Genomic DNA, 20,675 nt, shown 5'->3' on the forward strand with positions numbered 1-20,675 from the left:
AAATACATAGAATAATTTTAGTATTTCGGACAAAAAAAAGTAGTTTACTAATGCCACACTAGAAGCCGTTAAATTCATTTTTCTGTCTTTAAACCCTTTAAAAAAATACAGTTGATGTACAATATTTTGTTTTAAGAGCACTGTTTAATGATTTGGCATTTGCATGCTTTATGAAATGGTTAGATGATCACTATATGAGTCCTTTAGCCACGTATCCCCACACAGAATCACTGTAGTATCACTGTCTTTATGTTGTGTATTACATCCCCATGACTTTATTCTTTTCATAATTATAGGTTTGTATCACTTAACTATTCACCTAATTCTCCCCCTTTCCACCGTGCTCACCTGTGTCAATTGCCCGTTTGTTCTCTGTGTTTGTTGATTCTGTTTTCACTTTATTTTGTTTGTTTTGTTAACTTTGATTTCACATATGAAATCATGTAATATTTGTAGTCTCTGTTTGACTTATTTCACTTAGCATGATATCCTCTAGATATATCCGTGTTGTTGAAAATGGTAAGATTTCATTCTTTTTTATGCCTATTCATATTTCATTGTATATATACCACATATTCTTTATCCTTTTATCTATCAATGGACACAGGTTGCTTTTATATGTTGGCTATTGTAAGCAGTGCTGCAATGCTGCAATAAATGTAGAGGTGCACATATTTTTCCAGTTACTGTTTTTGTTTTCTTCAGGTGTGAAGAAAGTTGAATTGGTGAATCATATGGTAGTTGTATTTTTAATTTTTTGAGGCACCTGCATACTGTTTTCCATAGTGGTTGTATTAGTTTATAGTCCTGCAAACAGTGCACAAGTGTTTTTCTTTACATCTTCACCAATATTTCTTATTTGTTAACTTCTTGAAAACAGCCATTCTGACAGGTATGATATAGATCTTATTCTGATTTTGATTTGTGTTTCCCTGGTTATTAGTGATGCTGACTACCTTTTCATATGCCTGTTGGCCATCTGTATGTCTTCTTTGGAGCAATGTCTATACAAGTACTCTGGCCATTTTTATTTTTGATGTTCAGTTGTATGAGTTTTTTGTTTATTTTGGATGGAAACTCCTTATTGGATGGTTCATTTGGAAATACTTTCTTTCACTTGGTAGGCTGCCTTCCTAGTTGTTGATAGTTTTCACTGTGCAAAAGCTTCTTAGTTTCATGTAGTCCCATGTGTTAATTTTTGCTTTTGTTGCCATTCCCTGAAGAGAGAAATCCAATAAATATTGCTTTGATCGTACTGTCTATGCTTTCTTCTAGGAATTTTATGGTTTCAGGTATTATATTAAGTCTTTAATCCATTTTGAGTTTATTTTTGTGCATGATATTAGAAAGCAATCCAGTTGGATTCTTTTGCATGTAGCTGTCCACTTTTCCCAGCATCATTTATTGAAGAGACTGTCTACTCCCCATTGCCTTTTTTGTTGGAGATTAATTGACCATTTAAGTTTTGATTTATTTCTGTACTCTCTATTTAGTTATATTGACCCATGTATTTTTCTTTTTTGTACTAATACTAGACTATTTTGATTACTGTACCTTTGTAATATAAATTAAAGTCAGGGAACATGATACCTCCCTCTTTGTTCTCCTTTCTTAAGATTGTTTTGGCTGTTTGGGATGTTTTCAGACAAATTTTAGAATTATTTGTTCTAGTTCTGTGAAAAGTATCATGGGTATTTTGATAGGGATTGCATTGAATCTATAGATTACCTTTAGGATGATCATTTTAACCTTATTAATTCTTCCAACCCATAAGCATAGTATTCTTTCCATTTGCTTTTGTTGTCTTTAGTTTCTTTCATCCATGTCTTATAGCTTTCAAAGTACAAGTTTTTTTGCCTCTTTGGTTGTATTTATTCCAAGGTATTTTATTCTTTTGGATGAAATTGTAAATGTGATCAATTTCTCTTTCTGATAGTTTGTTATTAGTGTATAGAAACACAGCATGTTTCTGAATATTACATTTTTATTCTAGATCTTTACTGAGTTTATGTATTAAATTAATTCTGATAGTTTTGGGTAGCATTATAAGGATTTTCTATATATGGTCATGTCGTCTGCAAACATTGACAGTTTTACTTCTTCTTTTCCAATTTAGATTCCTTTTATTTATTTTTCTTCTCTGTTTGCTGTGGGTAGAACTTCCAAAACTATGTTGGATAAAAGTGGCAAGAGTGGACATCATTGTCTTGTTCCTGATTTTAGAAGAAATGCTCTCAGCTTTTCACCATTGAGTATGATAACTGTGGGCTTGTCATATATGGCCTTATTATATTGAGGTAGGTTCACAATATATATATTGTGCTCACTTTCTAGAGAGTTTTTTTTTTATCATAAATGGATATTGAATTTTATGAATAGCTTTTTGTGCATCTATTGATATGATCATATCATTTTTATTCTTCAGTGTGTTAAAGTGGTATATCTCATTGATTGGTTTGTGGAGTATTAAATCATCTTTAATCATATATCTCTAGGATAAAGTCTACTTGATACGGTATATGATTCTTTTGGTGCATTGTTGATTTCAGTTTACTAATATTTTGAGAGTTTTTGCACCTGTGTTCGTCAATGGTACTGGCCTGTAATTTTATTTTTGGGGTGGTGTTTTTGCCTGTTTTGGTAGGGTGATGCTGATCTTACAGAATGCATTCCAGAGTGTTCCTTTGTCTTCAGTTTTTTGGCATAGTGAGTTGGTATTAACTCTTTAAATGTTTGATAGAATATCACCTATTGGTGTTGGATTTTTCTTTGTCGGTAATTTTCACAATTATTGGTTCAGTTTCATTACTGGTAACCAGTCTTCATATTTTATGTGTCTTCCTGATTGTCTTTGGAGATTGTATATTGCTTGGAATACATCTATTTTAAATTGCCCATTTTGTTGATGTATACTTGTTCACAGTAATCTCTAAGGATCTTTTGTATTTTTGTGGTTTCACCTGTAATTTCTCAGTTGTTTATTTGGGCCCTGTCTTTATGAGTCTAGCTAAATAGTTATTAATTTTGTGTATCTTTTCAAAGAACTAGCTCTTTCATTGATCTTTCTGGTTTTTAGTCTTTATTTATTTTTGCTCTGATATTAATTATTTCTTTCCTTCTACTAACTTTAGGTTTTGTTTATTTTAATTTTTCCGGTTCCTTTGGGTATAAGGTTAGATTGCTTTGAGATTTTTCTTATTTCATGAAGTAGGCTTGTATGACTGTAAACTTTCCTCTTAGAACTGCTTTTGCTGTGTTCCATAGACTTTGGATTATTGTATCATGTTTGGATTGTGTTTCATTTTAATTTGTCTCCAGATTTTTATTTCCTTTTGATTTCTTCAGTGTCCTGTTGGTTGTTCAGTGGCATATTGTTTAGGCTGCATGTGTTTGTGCTTTTTCATTTTTTTTCTTATTGATTTTTCTTCTCATACTACTGGTATGATTTCTGTCATCTCAAATTTATTCAGATTTGTTTTGTGGCAACATATCCTGGAGAATGTTCTTTGTGCACTTGAATGTGTATTCTGCTGCTTTTTGCTTATGTTCTGATTGAACCCAGGTCTCTTGTGTTCACCATCGGAGCTACCAGGGAAGCCCGTATTCTGTATATACATAGAAAATTTATCTAGTCAAATGTGTTATTTAAGGCTAGTGTTTCCTTATTGATATTTTTTCCAGATGATCTGTCTGCAGATATAAATGGGGTGTTAAAAGTCCCCTACTATTATTGTAATCCTGTTGGCTTAATTTATTTATGTACTCCTGTGTTGGGTTTCCCAGGTGGCACTAGTGGTAAAGAAGCCAGTGCAGGAGACATTAGAGATGCACATTCAATCCCTGGGTTGGGAAGATCCCCTGGAGAAGGGCATGGCAACCCACTCCAGTATTCTTACCTGGAGAATCCCATGAAGCAAGGAGCTTGGTGGGCTACTGAGTCAAACATGACTGAAGTGAGTTAGCATGCAGGCATGCATGTTGGGTGTGTATACATTTACAGTTGTTATATCTTCTTGGATTGATCCCTTGATCGTTAGGTAATGCCTGTCTTTGTCTCTTGATAACATCTTTGTTTTAAAGTCTGTCCTGTCTGATATACATCTGCCACCCCAGCTTTCTTTTCATTTGGGTTTATGTGGAATATTTTTTCCATCTCTTCACTGTTAGTCTGGGTGTATCTTTAGATCTGAAGTAAGTCTCTTGTAGGTTGCATATATGTGTGGTAAGTTGTGTTTTAGTTGTGTCTAACTCTGTATGACCCTGTGGACTGTAGACTTCTTGGCTCCTCTGTCCATGGGGATTCTCCAGGCCAGAATACTGGAGTAGGTTACCATGTCCTCCCACAGGGGATCTTCCTGACCCAGGGATTGGACCCACGTCTCTTATGTCTCCTTCATTGGCAGGCAGGTTCTTTACCACTAGCATCACCTGGGAAACATACAGATAGGTTTTATTTTTTAAATCTATTCAGCCATTCTGTCTTTTGATTGGAGCAGTTTGTTTATTTTCATTTAAACTATTGATGTATATGTAGTTCTTGCCATTTTGTTAATTGTTTTCTGGTCATTTTTATGGTTTTCTTTTGTTCCTTTTTCTTTAATATTCCTATTAAAATATGATGTAATTTAATTAATTTTAAAAGATTTATTTATTTGTTTGTTTCGGCTGTTTGGTCTTTTCTGCTGTGTGTACTTTTCTCTCGTTGCAGCGAGTGAGGTCTGCTCTTAATTTTTGTGAGAGGTCTTCTCGTTGCAGTGGTTTCTCTTGTTGCAGGGCACGGGCTTTAAGTCATGCAGGCTTCAGGTGTTGTGGCAAATGGGCTTAGCAGTTGTGGCTCATGTGGGGTGGTTTTACAGCATCTGAGGTCTCTTCATGGCCCAGAGATCAAACCCGTGTCTCCTTCATTGGTAGGCAGGCTCTTTACCACTAAGCCACCAGGGAATCCCTGGTGATTCTCTTTTGTTATTACCATAAGGTTCATATATAACAACCTGTGCGTGTATATATGTGATTATTTCAAATTGAAGATCTCTGCAGTTCTAATGCATTGTAACAGCCCTGCATTTTTATTTCTACCTCCCTTTATTTAATGTTTTTTGTCATATTTTACATCTTTTTGTTTGTATACCCCTTAACTATTTATTGTAGCTATAAATGATTTTACTATTTTTGCCTTTTTACCTTCCTTCTATCTTTTAAGTTGTTTATCTACTACTTTTACTATTTGTTTGCCTTTACATGTAAGAATTTTCATGTTTCTGTTTGGAGTCTGTCTTTTCCACTTAGAGAAATTCCTTGAATTCATTTCTTACAAAGCTGGTTTGGTGGTACTGAACTCTCTTAGCTTTTGCTCATTTGGAATACTCTTCCTCTTCCCCTTCAAATCTGGATGAGAGCCTTGCAGGTAGAACATTTGTGGTGTAGATTTTATTGTTTCATCACTTGGAATATCATGGCACTCCTGGCCTGCTAAAGTTCCTGCTGAAGAGTCAGCTGACAGTCTGGGGTGTTCTCTTGCTGCTTTTTAAGATTTTCTCTTTATCTTTAATTTTTGCCATTTTAATTACAACGTGTTGTGGTGTGGACCTCTTTAAGTTCCTCTTGTTTGCGATTCTTTGCTTCCTCTCACTGAATGTTTCTTTCTTTCCCTAGGTTAAGGAAGTTTCACCTGTTATTTCTTCAAGTAACTTCTCTGCCCTTTTCTGTCTTTTTCCGGTACCCCTATAATACGAATGTTAGTATGCTTGATGTTGTCCCAGAAGTCTCTTAAATATTCTCATTTTTTTCAAATTCTTTTTTTTTTCCTGTTCACCTTGGATGATTTCCACTACTCTGTCTTCCATGTTGCTATTATACTTCTCTGTATCATCTAAAATACTTTTCCTTCCAGTTTCTTTTTTCTGGGTATTTTATCTTCATGTCTGTTCGGTTTATTTTTATATTTTCTAACTTTCCTAAAATTCTCACTGTGTTCATCTAATTCTTCTCCCACATTCATGGAGCATCTTAATGATCGTTAATGAGAACTCTTTATCAGGTAAGTTGCCTGCCTCCATTTCTTTTAGTTCTTTTTCTGAAGCTTTGTCTTATTCCTTTGTGTAGAGCATATTTTGCTCTCTCCTCATTTTGCCAAATTTTCTGTATTTATCAGGTAAATTGGTTATATTTCTGGATATTGGAGAAGTGGCCTTATATAGTTGACATCCTGTAGGGCCCAGTAGCTTGCTCCCCTCCTATTTCAGAGCTATATGTTCTTAGGGTGCCTCCTATAAGGACCGTGTGACTCCTTCTGTTGTGGTGGGAAGAGTACTATGGGCAGTCTGGTAGGCAGATTCCTGGTTTCTGGCCCGGTTGGCTGCAAGACTGTGCCCTGCATAGTGGCTGTAGTCAGGCTGGAGGTTGGGGTCGGCTTCCCATGAGACTGTCTGCATGACGCTGGTTGGGGCACAGGACTGCTGCCAGCTTGCTGGTGTGCAGATAAGCCCCTGGAGCTAATAGTCTATCGGGTGGATCCCAAAATGGCATTGCCAGCACCAGTGTCCTTGTGGTAGAAAGACATCCTCAGAATGGTTGCCACCAGCATTGGTGCCCTCAGGGTGATCTCTTGCCTCTTGGGAGCCAAGATCAGTATGTAGGTCTAGCCCAGGCTTCTTTCAAACTGCTGCTTCTGTCCTGGGTCTCTGAGTGTATGAGATTCTGCACATCCCTGAAACAGCTGAGTCTTTCCCACAGCCCTCTTGCTGTCCTGCACACAGGCCCTTCTGGCCTTCAAAACCAGATGTTGTAGTGGCTTGTCTTCTTGATGTAGGATTCCTGGGCTGGGGACCCTGATGTGCAGCTCGGAACCCTTGCTCTTTGGGGAGAACCTCTGTAATTGTGATTATACTCTTGTTTGTGGGTTGCTCATTCAGGTGAGTTAGATCTTGACTAGGTCTTGTCATTGTCCCTTCTACCCTTCTCATTGTGGTTCCTTCTCTATGTCTTTATGTGGGAGATATCTGCTAGTTTTCAGGTCATTCTCATTTATAGTTGCTCTGTGAGTAGTTGTAATTTGGTGTGTCTGTAGGAGCTGGTGAACTCCAGGTCTTCCTACTCTGCCACCTGGCCACATCCTCCCTTAACTTCATTCTTAAGAAAACAAAATCGAAACATCCAGTATAGTACTGTTGAAGAAAATGAAGTTATTATCTTTTCCAACAATGAGCTTATAGTCTTAGATTATTGATAGAACAAACAAATGCTTGTAAATACATAGTTATAGAAGAAAGCCCAAATGTAAATCTATTCATACTTTAGAAACTTAAATATTTCCTATGTCTAACATTTTGCTAGATACTTTAAGGGGTAATAAACAAAATTAGCACACTTTTTGTACCAGTAATTTATTAATATCATTGGAGAAATGAGTTGTACACACTTTATTTTTATGCTTTTTTGCTTTTTGTTAAAGGATGGTTTATTAGAGTGGTCAAGGTGCAAGTGTTGAACAATCCAAGCAGACTAACAGCATGGCATGTATTAATAGATGTGCACCCTTTAAATACATAATAGTTTGTGGAAGATCTGTTCAGAGCAGTAATACAGATGGTGAGGACTATGATGGACAGTGTTGAGAGATGGGGATCTGACATTTCCTGAAATGTAATGAGTACCAAGGGTTTATACACATAAAAAAAGTGCAGAGGCAATGTGGAGAGAATAGGCTTGGTGTTTTGAGAGTAGTGAGGACTCTGGAGACCACCTCACTTTTCAGCCTGTTACATTCTTGTTGTTCCTGAACTGAGTTAAATAATCAAGAATGTAAGAAAGGGGACTTCCCTGGTGGCCCAGTGGTTAAGATCTGCCTGCCAGTTCAGGGAACATGGATTTGATCCCTGGTCTGGAAAGATTCTATATGCTGCAGTGACGCCTCAGCACCACAGCTCCCGAGCCCATACTCCAGGGCTCGTGTGTTGCAACTGCTGAGCCCATGCACTGTAACTACTGAAGCCCACACACCTAGAGCCTGTGCTCTGCAACAAGAGGAGCCAGGACAACAAGAAGCCCATTGCAACAAAGACCCAGCTCAGACAAAATAAATAAATAAATAAATAAAATTAATTAATTATAAAAAAGACAAATGTAGGAAAAACAGTAGAGGGGTTGTGAGCCATATTGGGCAAGTGATTTGGGGATGGTGCCTTTAACTGAGGCTGATTAGAAAAGTTATAGAGGGACTAGTCACATTTTTATGTCCTAATTTCACTTCAATGACTGTCTTATTTATTACTCCTGGAGACTTTTTCCAAACAGAATTTCTAGGTTTGTAAAAGCAGTATTTGATCTGCTTTGTGTTGGCCTAATTTAGGAGTTCCCTAGTAAAGTGCCTTCTTTCAAGTCTTTGTTAGAATTACTGAATCTGGGATCATTAGTCTCTTCTTCAGTTTTGGCCTCAGTTTTCCCTTTTGGAAAATGAGCATAATAATGTTACTTCCTAGGATTCTTATAAAGATTATATGAGATCATGTATGTTTGTCCTTTATTTGACACATAGAAAATGTTCAATTAATATTGGCATTTTCGTGGTTATCATTATTATTTTTTACCCTCAATTCCTAAAGGTTGTTGTAAGGGTAAAAGATTGAAAATGTCTTAAAGTAGACTTCTTTTGATAAAGATTTTATTTTCCAGTTACAAAATGTAATGATTAATTTAAAATTACAAGATCAGAGTTGGTTTCCTTTCCCTTCAAAAGATAACACTTAAGAGTCTCGAAACTCCCTGAGCCTTTGACATCCAGAGACATGGATGCTGGTGATAGGAGATCTCATTATGTCTCTGTTTTTCTTCCCTCTTTACTTTTTAATCTAAACTACATTTCAGCTTCCCTCATTTCTTTCTTTCTTTCATCCTTCCTTTTTTTTTTTTTTAACCTAATGATTCTCACCTCTTCATATTTTAGTTGACATGCAATTTTTGAATTATGCGTAACGATGGGGATGGGACCCTGAAGATGTTTTGATTCTATAAGTATTCCTAATGTCTCAGTTAACTGGTAGCTGGGTACTTCTTGCAGTTCAGCCTGTTTCTGCCTGAGAATACTTGGTCAAATCTTAGATTGCTATGCCACGGTGCAAAATGGGAATATTATGTTAATTTCTGGCACATATAAAATATGAATTGAGTACCTTGATTGTGACTTTTACAATTTTATTGAGGCATATTTTACATTGTAATTTTCAGTGATTTTTAATAAATTTACTCAGTAGTACTGCCATCACCATAAATCAACTTTATAGCATTTTAGTCCCTATGTATTATTTTTGAGACTCATCTATATTGTAGTATATATCATCAGATTGTTCCTCTTTATTGCTAAGTAGATTCCATTGTATGAAAACAGCAAATTTTGACTATATATTTACCAGCTGATGGACATTTAGATTGTTTCCAGTTTCTAGCAATTATGGCTAATGCTTCTATGAACATTCACAGGTAGTTCTTTGTGTGGACACAAATTTTTATTTCTCATGGTGATAGATACATATGTGTGGAATGTCTGGTTATGTGGTAAATTTATATTTAACTTTTTAAAAATTGCTATATTATTTCCCCAAGTGACTGCATCATTTTATATTCCTACATTATGTATAAGTGTTTCCATTTTTCCACTTCCTTACCAACATTTGTTACTTTTTTTTTTTTTCCAGTTGTGGTCATTCTAATGGATGTGAAGTGGCATCTCTTATAGTTTCATTTGCACTTCCCTGATGACTAATGATGTTGAGCATCTTTTCATGTACTTGGTAGGCTAGAATTTTATGGTTCTTTGGTAGTAGATATTATTTACCTTTCTGGCAATCTTTGTTTATTTTCTTCTTTTGAATCCACTAAATAGCAGTTTGGCAAAGATTAGGTAAAATAAGACATGGAGATTTGGTCTGGGGGGTTTAGTGTACATGTATTTAAGATTTGCTAGACTATGAACCCATTGTTTGTCTGTTTTCCTGTCTGAAGTCCTACTGTATTTATATTATCTTTCATAAAAAATATGAGGAGGCCCACAAGTAGACCTTGGCGTGCTTCCATGCTATTACGTGCTGTGATGTTTGAGTCCTCTGGCTCAGTGATGAGCTATACACAGACGTGTCTGCAGTGGCACAGGGCTACCTTGTACTCCTCTTGTTCCTTGTGATTTGCCTATTTAGAAATGGGGACTCTGCAGATACTCTTTTTGGCCCTTGTTTTTCATCTCCCTTAAACTCAGAAAAATTTTCATTCAAATTATATCACCTAAAAAAGAATTCTATTACTCTTCTTAGTTCCAAGTATTCTGGTAGAAGAAGGGAAGTGAAAAGTAATTTTGTGATGTATCACCGGTTTTTCTTTTGTGAAGTTTAGATTAAGGCCAGGTTGTTTAATTGTTACTTGAAAAAGAATATATCAAATTGATTTCTTGTGTTTTTATTCATTTATCTTATCTTTTTTTGCTTGTTTTGTTTTGGTTGATGGTGGCATGTGGGATCTTTGTTCCATGACCAGGGATCAAACCCATGCCCACTGTAGTGAAAGTGTGAAGTCCTAACCGCTAGACCACCAGGGAAATCCTGGGTTTTTGTGTTTTAAAATTACTTGCTTGTGTACAGATGTGACATTTAGAATGCCCTTTTCCTTAACACATATATTTGAGGCTTCTTTTGTGCCACAGGCTAAAATATCTGAAATCTAGTGGGAAATAGGAAATTATTTTCATTCTTCTTTTTGGGGAGTGCTTTTTGATCATTTTCTTTTGTCACATTGAACATCATTTAGTAAGGTAAATTAGAATAGGAAGAGAGATTATCATTTGTGTAAGATGTGAGTTTTTTTAAAAGTTGCAAGCATGTTATATTTGTCTTAAGATTTGTGCTTTCCTTCATCAAGGAGTACTCATTGAGCACCTTCTGTGTGCTGGGTGTTATCCTAGTCTTTCAGAAAGGAAGAAAGGTTAGACAGAGAGGAAACAAAGTTTCTTATATTGCTGACTGCTGTAAAGAACATCACATAGGGTATTGCACATAAAGTGCATATGTCTTTAGTCTGCATATGACAGAGAACTCCCCTTAAGGTGGTTTAAATAGCAAGGAAATACATTCTCTCATAACTAGAAAGTGAGCTGGTCACCAAGGATCCTCATCTGTCTGTGTTATCACCAAGCTGTACTCACTAAAAATTTTATCCTTTAATTGCTTCCCCCATGAATGCAAGATGCCTACTAGAGTGGACTAATATCTCAAGGAAGGAAAAGGGTTATCTCTTTCCTGTTTTCTTTTAGGAAGTAGGAGACCTGTTCCAGAAGTTATTCAAACTAGAGCCAAATTGGCAGGGAAATGCAGGTACCATGTTTGCCTTAGATTAGTTATAGAATTGGGGAATTTTGTATCATACCACCATAGCCAGTGCCTGGCAGGGCCATTCGGGTCATCTTGCCAGAAGGAAGATACCAATATGTTGGTAGTGTCTTTGTAACCTAAAAGCTAAAGAGCAATAATGATTGGAGGGGTTGACACATGTAACTTGAAGAGTAATGGAATACATTTTATTTATTAAATGTGGCTGTAATTTGTCATTCAAGTCTTAGTGTTTCAGCATAGTATAAAGTCTGTATTATACTTTTACTATTTTTTCAGTTTTTGTGTGCTAGGTAGTAACTAAAGTTAGAATCATATGCACTTTTTATTGATCCTAGGATTTGCCCTCTTATATCTATTCACTTCTTAGAACTTCAGAATGGGTAAACACAGTTATCAGTTTGTTCTGGGCTTCAAGAGTCCCGATTATGGTCCTTGAGATGGAAATGTTTACGTCCATACGTGTGTCCGTAAACGTTTACAATTTGGAGGTCTTCATTTCTTTTCTCAAGAAAAGTACAGTGTTCACTAGTCAAAGTGCTTAGCTCAACCTGTATAGTAACTTTTCAGTAAATGTTTGATGCCTGAAATCCTTCAAAGCTAGAACACAATAACTTAAGTGTTACTGGGTTGGCCAAAAACTTCCTTTGGTTTTTAAGTAAAAATACTGGATTGGCTAAAAAGTTGGTTTGGATTTTTCTGTTAAGATTTTATGGAAAAGCCTGAATGAACTTTCTGGCCAACCTAATAAAACACACATTTCTCATTTTTACCAAGAACTTTATGAACAATGTCATCACTGTTTTGTTCCATTGCTGTTGTTCAGTCGCTCAGTTGTGTCCTACTCTTTGTAACCCTGTGGACTGCAGCACACTGGGGTTTGCTGACCTTTACCATCTCCTGGAATGTGCTCAAACTTGTATCTGTTGAGTTGGTGATGCCATCCAGCCATCTCATTCTCTGCTGTCCCCTTCTTCTGCCTTCAATCTTTCCCAGCATCAGGGTCTTTTCTAATGAGTCAGCTGTTCGCATCAGGTGGCCAAAGTATTGGAGCTTCAGCATCAGTTCTTCCAGTGTATATTCAGAGTTGATTTCCTTTAGGATTGACTGGTTTGATCTTGCTGTCCAATGGACTCTCAAGATTCTTCTCCAGTACCACAGTTCAAAGACACTCAGCTTTTTTTATTGTCTGGTTCTCATGTCCATATAAGACTATTGGAAAAACGATGCTTTTGACTAGATGGACCTTTGTAGGCAAAGTAATTTCTCTGCTTTTGAATATGCTATCTAGGTTTGGCATTGCTTTTCTTTCAAAGGAGCAAGCGTCTTTGAATTTCAAGGCTGTGGTCACCATCTGCAGTGATTTTGGAGCCCAAGAAAATAAAGTCTCTCACTGTTTCCATTGTTTCCCCATCTATTTGCCATGAAGTGATGGGACCGGATGCCATGAACTTAGTTTTCTGAATGTTGAGTTTTAAGCCAGCTTTCTCACTCTTCTCTTTCACTTTCATCAGGAAGCTCTTCAGTTCCTCTTGTTTTCTGCCATGAGGGTGGTGTCATCTGTATATTTGAGGTTATTGATATTTCTCCCTGCAATCTTGATTCCAGCTGTGCTTCATTCAGTCTGGCATTTCATATGATGTACTCTGCATATAAGTTAAATAAGCAGGGTGACAATTACAGCCTTGATATACTCCTTTCCCAATTTTGAACCAGTCTGTTCATGTCTGGTTCTAACTGTTGCTTCTTGACCTGCATACAGGTTTCTCAGGAGACAGGTCAGGTGGTCTGGTATTCCCATCTCTTTAAGAATTTTCCACAGTTTGTTTTGGTCTGTACAGTCGAAGGCTTTAGCATAGTCAATGAAGTAGAAGTATGTTTTTCTGGAATTTTCTTGCTTTTTCTATGATCCATTGGATGTTTGTAATTTGATCTCTGGTTCCTCTGCCTTTTCTAAACCCCGTTTGTACATCTGGAAGTTCTTGGTTCAAATACTGTTGAAGCTTGAAGGATTTTGGACATTACTCTGCTAGCATATGAAATAAGTGCAATTGTGCAACAGTTTGAACATTCTTTGGCATTGCCTTTCTTTGGGATTGGAATGAAAACTGACCTTTTGCCGTCCTGTGCTCACTGCTGAGTTTTCCAAATTTGCTAGCATATTGAGTGCAAAACTTTGACAGCATCATCTTTTAGGATTTGAGATAGCTCAGCTGGAATTCTGTTACTTCCACTAGCTTTGTTTGTAGTGATGCTTCCTAAGGCCCACTTGACTTTGCATTCCAGGGTGTCTGGCTCTAAGTGAGTGTTCACACCGTCATGGTTATCTGGGCCATCAAGATCTTTTTTGTATAGTTCTTCTGTGTGTTCTTTCCACCTCTTCTTAATATCTTCTGCTTCTGTTAGGTCCATACTGTTTTTGTTCTTTATTGTGTTTACCTTTTCATGAAATGTTCTCTTGGTTGGTATTTCTAATTTTCTTAAAGAGAGCTCTAGTCTTTCCCATTCTTTTGTTTTCATCTATTTCTTTGCATTTTTTGCTTAAAAAGGCTTTCTTATCTCTCCTTGCTAGTCTCTGGAACTTTTTGTTCCATTATCCTCTGCCATTTCTCCGACAACTTCATAATTCCATCTTCAGGAAACTTTTTATCTTTTTGAGTGAAAAACTGTTCCAGATGCCTTTTACAGTCTTCCAGGGAGTTGAAATTTTTTTAGTTAAGAAAATTTTGTAAAGACTAAAATAAATGGACATCTGAAGGTGCAATATCTGATGAATATGGCAGATGAATCAGAAATTCTCAGCCAAGCTGTAACAGTTTTTGCCTGGTCATCAAAGAAACACACGCTTATGTATTAGTATCCTGATGGAAGATTATGCATTTTCTGTTGACTAATTCCAAATGCTTTTCTTCGAGTGTTGCTTTCACTTTCCCATCTAGTTGGAAACAGTACTTGTTGGAATTAATCATTTGGTTTTCTCCAAGGAGCTCATTATAGAGGATTCTCTTTCTGTCCTACCATATACACAGCATCACCTTCTTTGGATGAACATTGGCCTTTGGCGTGGTTAGTAGTGGTTCATTTCTCTTGCCCTATGATCTCTTCCATTCCACATTCTTGTACATTATCCACTTTTCACCACTCATCACAATTTGTTTTAAAATTGGAACGTTTTTGTTAACATTTCAGTAGAAAATTGCAGGTGGAAATATTGCCAAGAAGGGTTTTTTTTTCCACTTAACTATGTGGGACCCAGACATCAAAAAATTAATATAATGAAGCTGGTACAAATGGTTTTCAGTGCTTAGGTTGGATATTTTTGAGTATATTGATTATCTCCCATGTGATGTAATATTGATTGTGTTCAGTTAATGTGTCGATCAATTTCAACTGGTCTACCCAACTGTGAGACATAGTCCAGCGAGAAATTTCCAGCACAAAACTTCACAAATCACTTTTGATATATTTGCTGAGTCATAACACCTTCTCTATACATTGCAAAAATCTTTTTTTTTTTTTAGTTGCATTTTGTGTTTCAGTTGCAGTAATATGCTGAAAGTATTCCTTTTTTCAGTATTAAAATGGCTATACAATAATTCGCCATTTTAATGTTTTTTAAAATGTATGCTGATATGATATCACATATACAGTACACAATACTGTACTGTACTGTATGTGCTTGGTCATGTCTGACTTTTGCAGCCCCATAGACTGTAGCTTGCCAGGCTCCTCTGTCCATGGGATTCTCCAGGCAAGAATATTGAAGTGGGTTGCAATACATAATACAAGCTAACAAAATTTTTCAAATGAAGTTAAAGACAACTAAGTGCTACTAGAGCCAGCTCACTGAAAAAACTGGACAAACTTTTAGGCCAACCCAGTGCTAATTGTGTTGAAAGGTGCTGCACTTCAAATTGGCACTTGTTTTACTTCTCACTTTTCTAGTCTTTTATGTCTCCAGCCATTACTTACTGGATATCTGCCATAGGTCAGGTGTTGTGGGATACAGAGGTAAGAAAGATATTATCTGTACTCTCAAGAGGCTTAAGAATCCAGGTGGGGAGAACCAGATGTTAGTATGACAGTGGATTTGTAGGAGGTAACCTAGGGTAAGAGCCTAACCTAGCCTTGGGTTATCAGCGGATAAGCCTACTTGGAGAGGTTCCAGCTGAGTCTTGAAGACTCTGTGGGAGTTAGCCTGGGGAATGAGGGACTAGAGGAGACGGATGGTGAAGCTTGACAAAGACAGTAAGGTAGGAAGTTGCTAGATGTGTGTGGAGAGCTATACAAAGTTCCTTCCTTATATAAATTAAGACTGGAAGTGGCAGAGAGGAGACTAGATGGTGAGGCAGGGGTGGAATGTGGACAGGGCCTGCATGGTTTAAATGGGAGGAGCTGGAGGCTTTGAGCATCACAGTCAGTGGTGTGGGGTGCATCTTACAGCAACACCTTAGAAACTATAATATGAAAAACAGCTTGCAGGTAACTGATAATTTTTTAATCATACATATAAATTAAAGTCAAATTGGCTTTTGTCTAAATTGTGCCCGAGTCCTGAGGAATGAATTTACTCCTTGAGGACTAAGTACACGGCTTTATGCTTGTGTGACACCAGGCCTTGTGGGCTTTTGCACATCGCTGGGGCCATAGAGGTGAATTAAGAATGGCCTTTTGTTAAAGTCCAAGTAGGAATTAGGAAAGTATTCTCATGTTTGTCACAAAAGAACTTTTAGATGACACAAATCCTGTCTAGCTACAAGGTCCAGAGAGAGTAGGACAAAGGAAGGTACCTTATATGTAAGTTAGGAATTATGTTTCCGTATTCTTTGCTTTCCTCCTTTTCTGGAAAGGAAAAAAAGTGCTGAGGCAGCAGACACATAGCCCAATACTTTGTCTTCCTGGCATTTAGTATGTAACAGAAGCATATCATTAACTTTCTCTCTTCCCTTATAATACCACTGGATGTTTCACTCCAGGAGGGAACATAGTAATTTTTCAGATATTTTAGCTCTTAGGAGAACAGCTATTTTTTGAGATCTTGTGAGAGATAATCTCCAAGGAAGCAGGTAGTTAAATATGTGTACTGTGCTCAGTTGTGTCTGACACTTTGTGACCCTATGGACTGTAGTCCGCCAGGCTTCTCTGTCTATGGAATTTTCAAGACAGCAACACTGAAGTAGGTGGCCATTTTCTTCTCCAGAGGATCTTCCTGACCCACAAATAGAACCTGGGTCTCCTGTGTCTCCTGCATTGGCAGGCGGTTTCTCTACTACTATCTTCTTTACTACTGTTTCTTTACTACCTATCTCTTTCCAGTGTTTAAGTTTGCAAAAGAATTTTGTATACTTATGGATTTCTCTAGGCTTTTGTGATAGTTTACAGTACAGTATAAGTTCAGTTCAGTTGCTCAATTGTGCCCGACTCTTTCCGACTCCATGGACTGCAGCATGGCAGGCTTTTCTGTCCATCACCAACTCCCGGAGTTTACTCAGACTCATGTCCATTGAGTTGGTGATGCCATCCAACCATCTCATCCTCTGTTGTCCTCTTCTCCTACCTTCAATCTTTCCCAGCATCAGGGTCTTTTCAAATGAGTGAGTTCTTCACATCACATCAAGTATTGGAGTTTCATCTTCAGCATCAGTCCCTCCAATGAATATTCAGGACTGTTATCATTTAGGATGGACTGGTTGAATCTCCTTGCAGTCCAAGGGACTTTCAGAGTCTTCACCAACACCACAGTTCAAAAGCATCAATTCTTCAGCACTCAGCTTTCTTTACAGTCCAACTCTCACATCCATACATGACCACAGGAAAAACCATAGCTTTGACTAGACTTAAGCAAAGATGGTACAGTATACTGTACCTGAAAAAGAAACAAATTTTCAAGAAATCTGGAAACCATTGTGTTGTTTTTCTAACAGGCAAGGGATGATGGCATTGTTTTCATACTTCTTTTATCTTTGATGCTGAAAGCTTGGCTTCTCTGTACAGCGGTGCCAAATCAAATGTCAGGGACAGAGTTTTGGGTGAAGTAGAGAATTGCTTTATTGCTTTGCCAGCAAAGGATGACACGATGGCCTCATGCCTGCAAAACCACGTCCCTTCTTGGGAAAGAGAGAAGTTCTGTAATAATTGTTCAAAGAGGGCATTATCAGTGGATATTCTGATGGGTTGATAGTGAGATTAGTAGGAGTCAGCATCATCAAACATCAGGTTCAACTGGCCTGGGATCTACATGCTTGTGGGTGACGTACCATCGTTAATCATCTACCTCTGTCATCCGGAGGGAATTTCAGTATCTGCAAAATAGCTAAAAAATATTGCTGTGTGTATCCTTTGATGCGGAAATAGGACCTTGCCCCAAGGCTGCTGTTGACTGTTTCACCTCCTTTCCATAATTAACAACTGCTTGAATCTTCCCATTGGAACTCGGGGAAAGTCATGGAGGCTGAATAAAGGCTGTGTCTATAATGAAAGAAATGGAGGACAAAAAGGCCTTGTGACCAGGAGCCCCACAGGACCCTGCACGGTATCAAAACCTGATGAATGTAGAACTAAACCTTTTTGCCAAGGTGTCCCCTAGTGCTCAACATTATTTTTAGACTGTCTCATTTTTGACTTTCTTTCACCAGTGATTATGTGTTCCTATTCTTGGGCCATTATATGTCCATGCATGTGTGCCCAAGCCTGCTTCTAACTCTTCATAAGTCCCCTGGGTTAAGAAGCAATCCCTTCTCTTTTCTGCTTCTCCATTTGTTTCCATAAGAGAGCATCTTACTTAGGATCCCTGAATGCTTAACTAGTTCAATGGGTAGTAGGAAGGAGGTCTTGTACTAAGTCTTTAGTGCAGTGATGTAGAAGGCATCCGGCTTTAGTAATAAATTGTTGTTGTTCAGTTGCTCAGTCATGTCCAACTCTCTATGACCCCGTGGACGGCAGCACGCCAGGCTTCCCTGTCCTTCTCCATCTCCCGGAGCTGCTCAAACCCACATCCATCGAGTCGGCAATGCCATCCAACCACCTTGCCCTCTGTGGTCCTCTTCTGCCCTCAGTCTTTCCCAGCGTCAGGGTCTTTTCTAACAAGTTGGCTCTTTGCATCGGGTGGCTAGTGTATTAGAACTTCAGCTTCAGCATCCAGTGAATTCACTTCCAGTGAATATTCAGGACTGATCTCCTTTAGGATGGACTGGTTGGATCTCCTTGCAGTCCAAGGGACTCTCAAGAGTCTTCTCCAACACCACAGTTCAAAAGCATTAATTCTTCAGTCCTCAGCCTTCTTTATGGTCTAGCTCTCACATCCTTACATGACAACTGGAAAAACCATAGCCTTAACTAGATAGACTTTTGTTGGCACAGTAATGTCTCTGCTTTTTATTATGCTTTCTAGGTTTCTTCCGGGGAGCAAGTGTCTTTTAATTTCATCGCTGCAGTCACCATCTGCAGTGATTTTGGAGCCCAAGAAAATAGTCTGTCACTGTTTCCATTGTTGCCCTATCTATTTGCCATGAACTGATGGGACTAGGTAACACTGTGTTCTACTCATGAGTCGAAATTCAAAAGGGAAAGAAACTGCTTTAAAGCATTGTCAACTAAAAAAATGCACACATTAGAAGTTGAAGATTATGTTTTATTCATTGGACTTTTGGAGCCCAGGGGGTAGCCTCTCAGATCTTTCTGCGGGAATGATCTGAAAAAATAAGAGAGGAGCCAGGATATGGAGGAGTTTTTGCAAAAAAAAAAAAAAAACCCAGGTAGTCGGAACATCTAAAAATGAAAAACCAGACAAGTCAATTTAGTGCTTTTCTATGTATGAGAAGATACACGAGTCTGGGCTCATTGAAATAATTCCTTTATTTATATTCGTTTGCCTGTTTTTTTTTCCCCCCATTATGAATTCCCTCATGGCGTACAGTCTGGGGTGGCCTGCAGTGACTGATGGCTGCAACATCCTTTGTTGACTGGTATGGCAGATGACATTGTTTATCCACAGCATGGACCAAAAAACGGCATGGACAGATCAGGCTGTGAATCTATAATGCCACAGGTGTTAAGAGTTCATGCAGTTGGACATGTGGCATATTCATCACCATGATGTAATTTTCAGGTATAAGTGGGTAACAGAGGTACCTTGTATGGTTTGTTCCGGTAAGCTTTTACGGGAGGTAAGGGAATGTTGTTGGAGAAGACAGTGGCACCCCACTCCAGTACTCTTGCCTGGAAAATCCCATGGACAGAGGAGCCTGGTAGGCTGCAGTCCATGAGGTTGCTAAAAGTCAGACACGACTAAGCAACTTCACTTTCACTTTTCACTTTCACACATTGGAAAAGGAAATGGCAACCCACTCCAGTGTTCTTGCCTGGAGAGTCCCAGGGATGGGGGAGCCTGGTGGGCTGCCGTCTGTGGGGTTGCACAGAGTCGGACACGACTGAAGCGACTTAGCAGCAACAGCAACAGCAGCAGCAAGGGAATGTTGTAGGTTTGCTGAAGGGGCTGACCATTTTGCCTACTGAGTACAGTGAGTGGCTGGCCATCTGCCTGGCCTTGGTCTTCCTGCTGGGTGTCTGGTGCAGTGTCAACAATGCTCCTTATGTTTTAGGTGAGATGAGTGAGAGCCGAGCAAAGAGAGTTCGCATCAAGGAGGTGGATGGCTGGACCCTGAGGATGCTGATTGACTATGTTTACACGGCAGAGATTCAGGTGACAGAAGAGAATGTACAGGTAAGGGTGACAGCTTATACCATTTGGTTCTTCACACGACAGTTTTCTAATGCAAAAAAGCATACCTATACATAGATACTTTGTATTGTGAAGTGGAATGTCCCCTGCCATATCAGTAAACAGTGCCACAGCTATCTGAGATTCTGGCCCTCTAATGTGAATTTCTAAGTGATGCCGGCAAGCAGCAGCCATGAATTCCTGAGCTTCCTGACAAGCGGCCCCACTCCCTGCACAAGGAACTTAAGGATGTCACAGTCATCAGCAATTACAGCCCTCCTGTGTGAACCAGAAGGCCCCAAGGGAATTCAAGAGCGAGAAAAAGATCTCTGTAAATATGCTGGATGCTGACCCCAGATAGCTGAGATGCGTATGAAAGGCATGACTTCAATAATCTCGGACCCTCGCACCTTCCCTACATAGAAGAATGCTAAATTCATTAACTTGATATCTGGTTTTTCTTACTTACCAATAATCTTTTGATGTTCAGACTGCCTGCCCCTTTGTGGCAAACTTATAGATAGCCTGACTCTCTCCCTCCTGCCTCCTTGGAGCACTCTCTCAGGGCTACTGAGACGCTGCCTCCT

General features: G+C 38.4%; 1 protein-coding gene across 2 annotated transcripts in view; it reads left to right on the forward strand.

The window, feature by feature from the left end:
* KLHL2 (kelch like family member 2) overlaps positions 1–20,675 on the forward strand; it is a 174,683-nt gene that overhangs the window by 44,100 nt on the left and 109,908 nt on the right. For both annotated transcript variants that reach the window (XM_061383886.1, XM_061383887.1), the window contains one exon: positions 19,970–20,091. In XM_061383886.1, the coding sequence (XP_061239870.1) occupies positions 19,970–20,091 (122 nt within the window). The remainder of the gene's footprint in view (positions 1–19,969; positions 20,092–20,675) is intronic.

The sequence above is a fragment of the Bos javanicus genome, chromosome 17 (assembly GCF_032452875.1).
Source record: "Bos javanicus breed banteng chromosome 17, ARS-OSU_banteng_1.0, whole genome shotgun sequence".
Classification (NCBI taxonomy): Eukaryota; Metazoa; Chordata; class Mammalia; order Artiodactyla; family Bovidae; genus Bos; species Bos javanicus.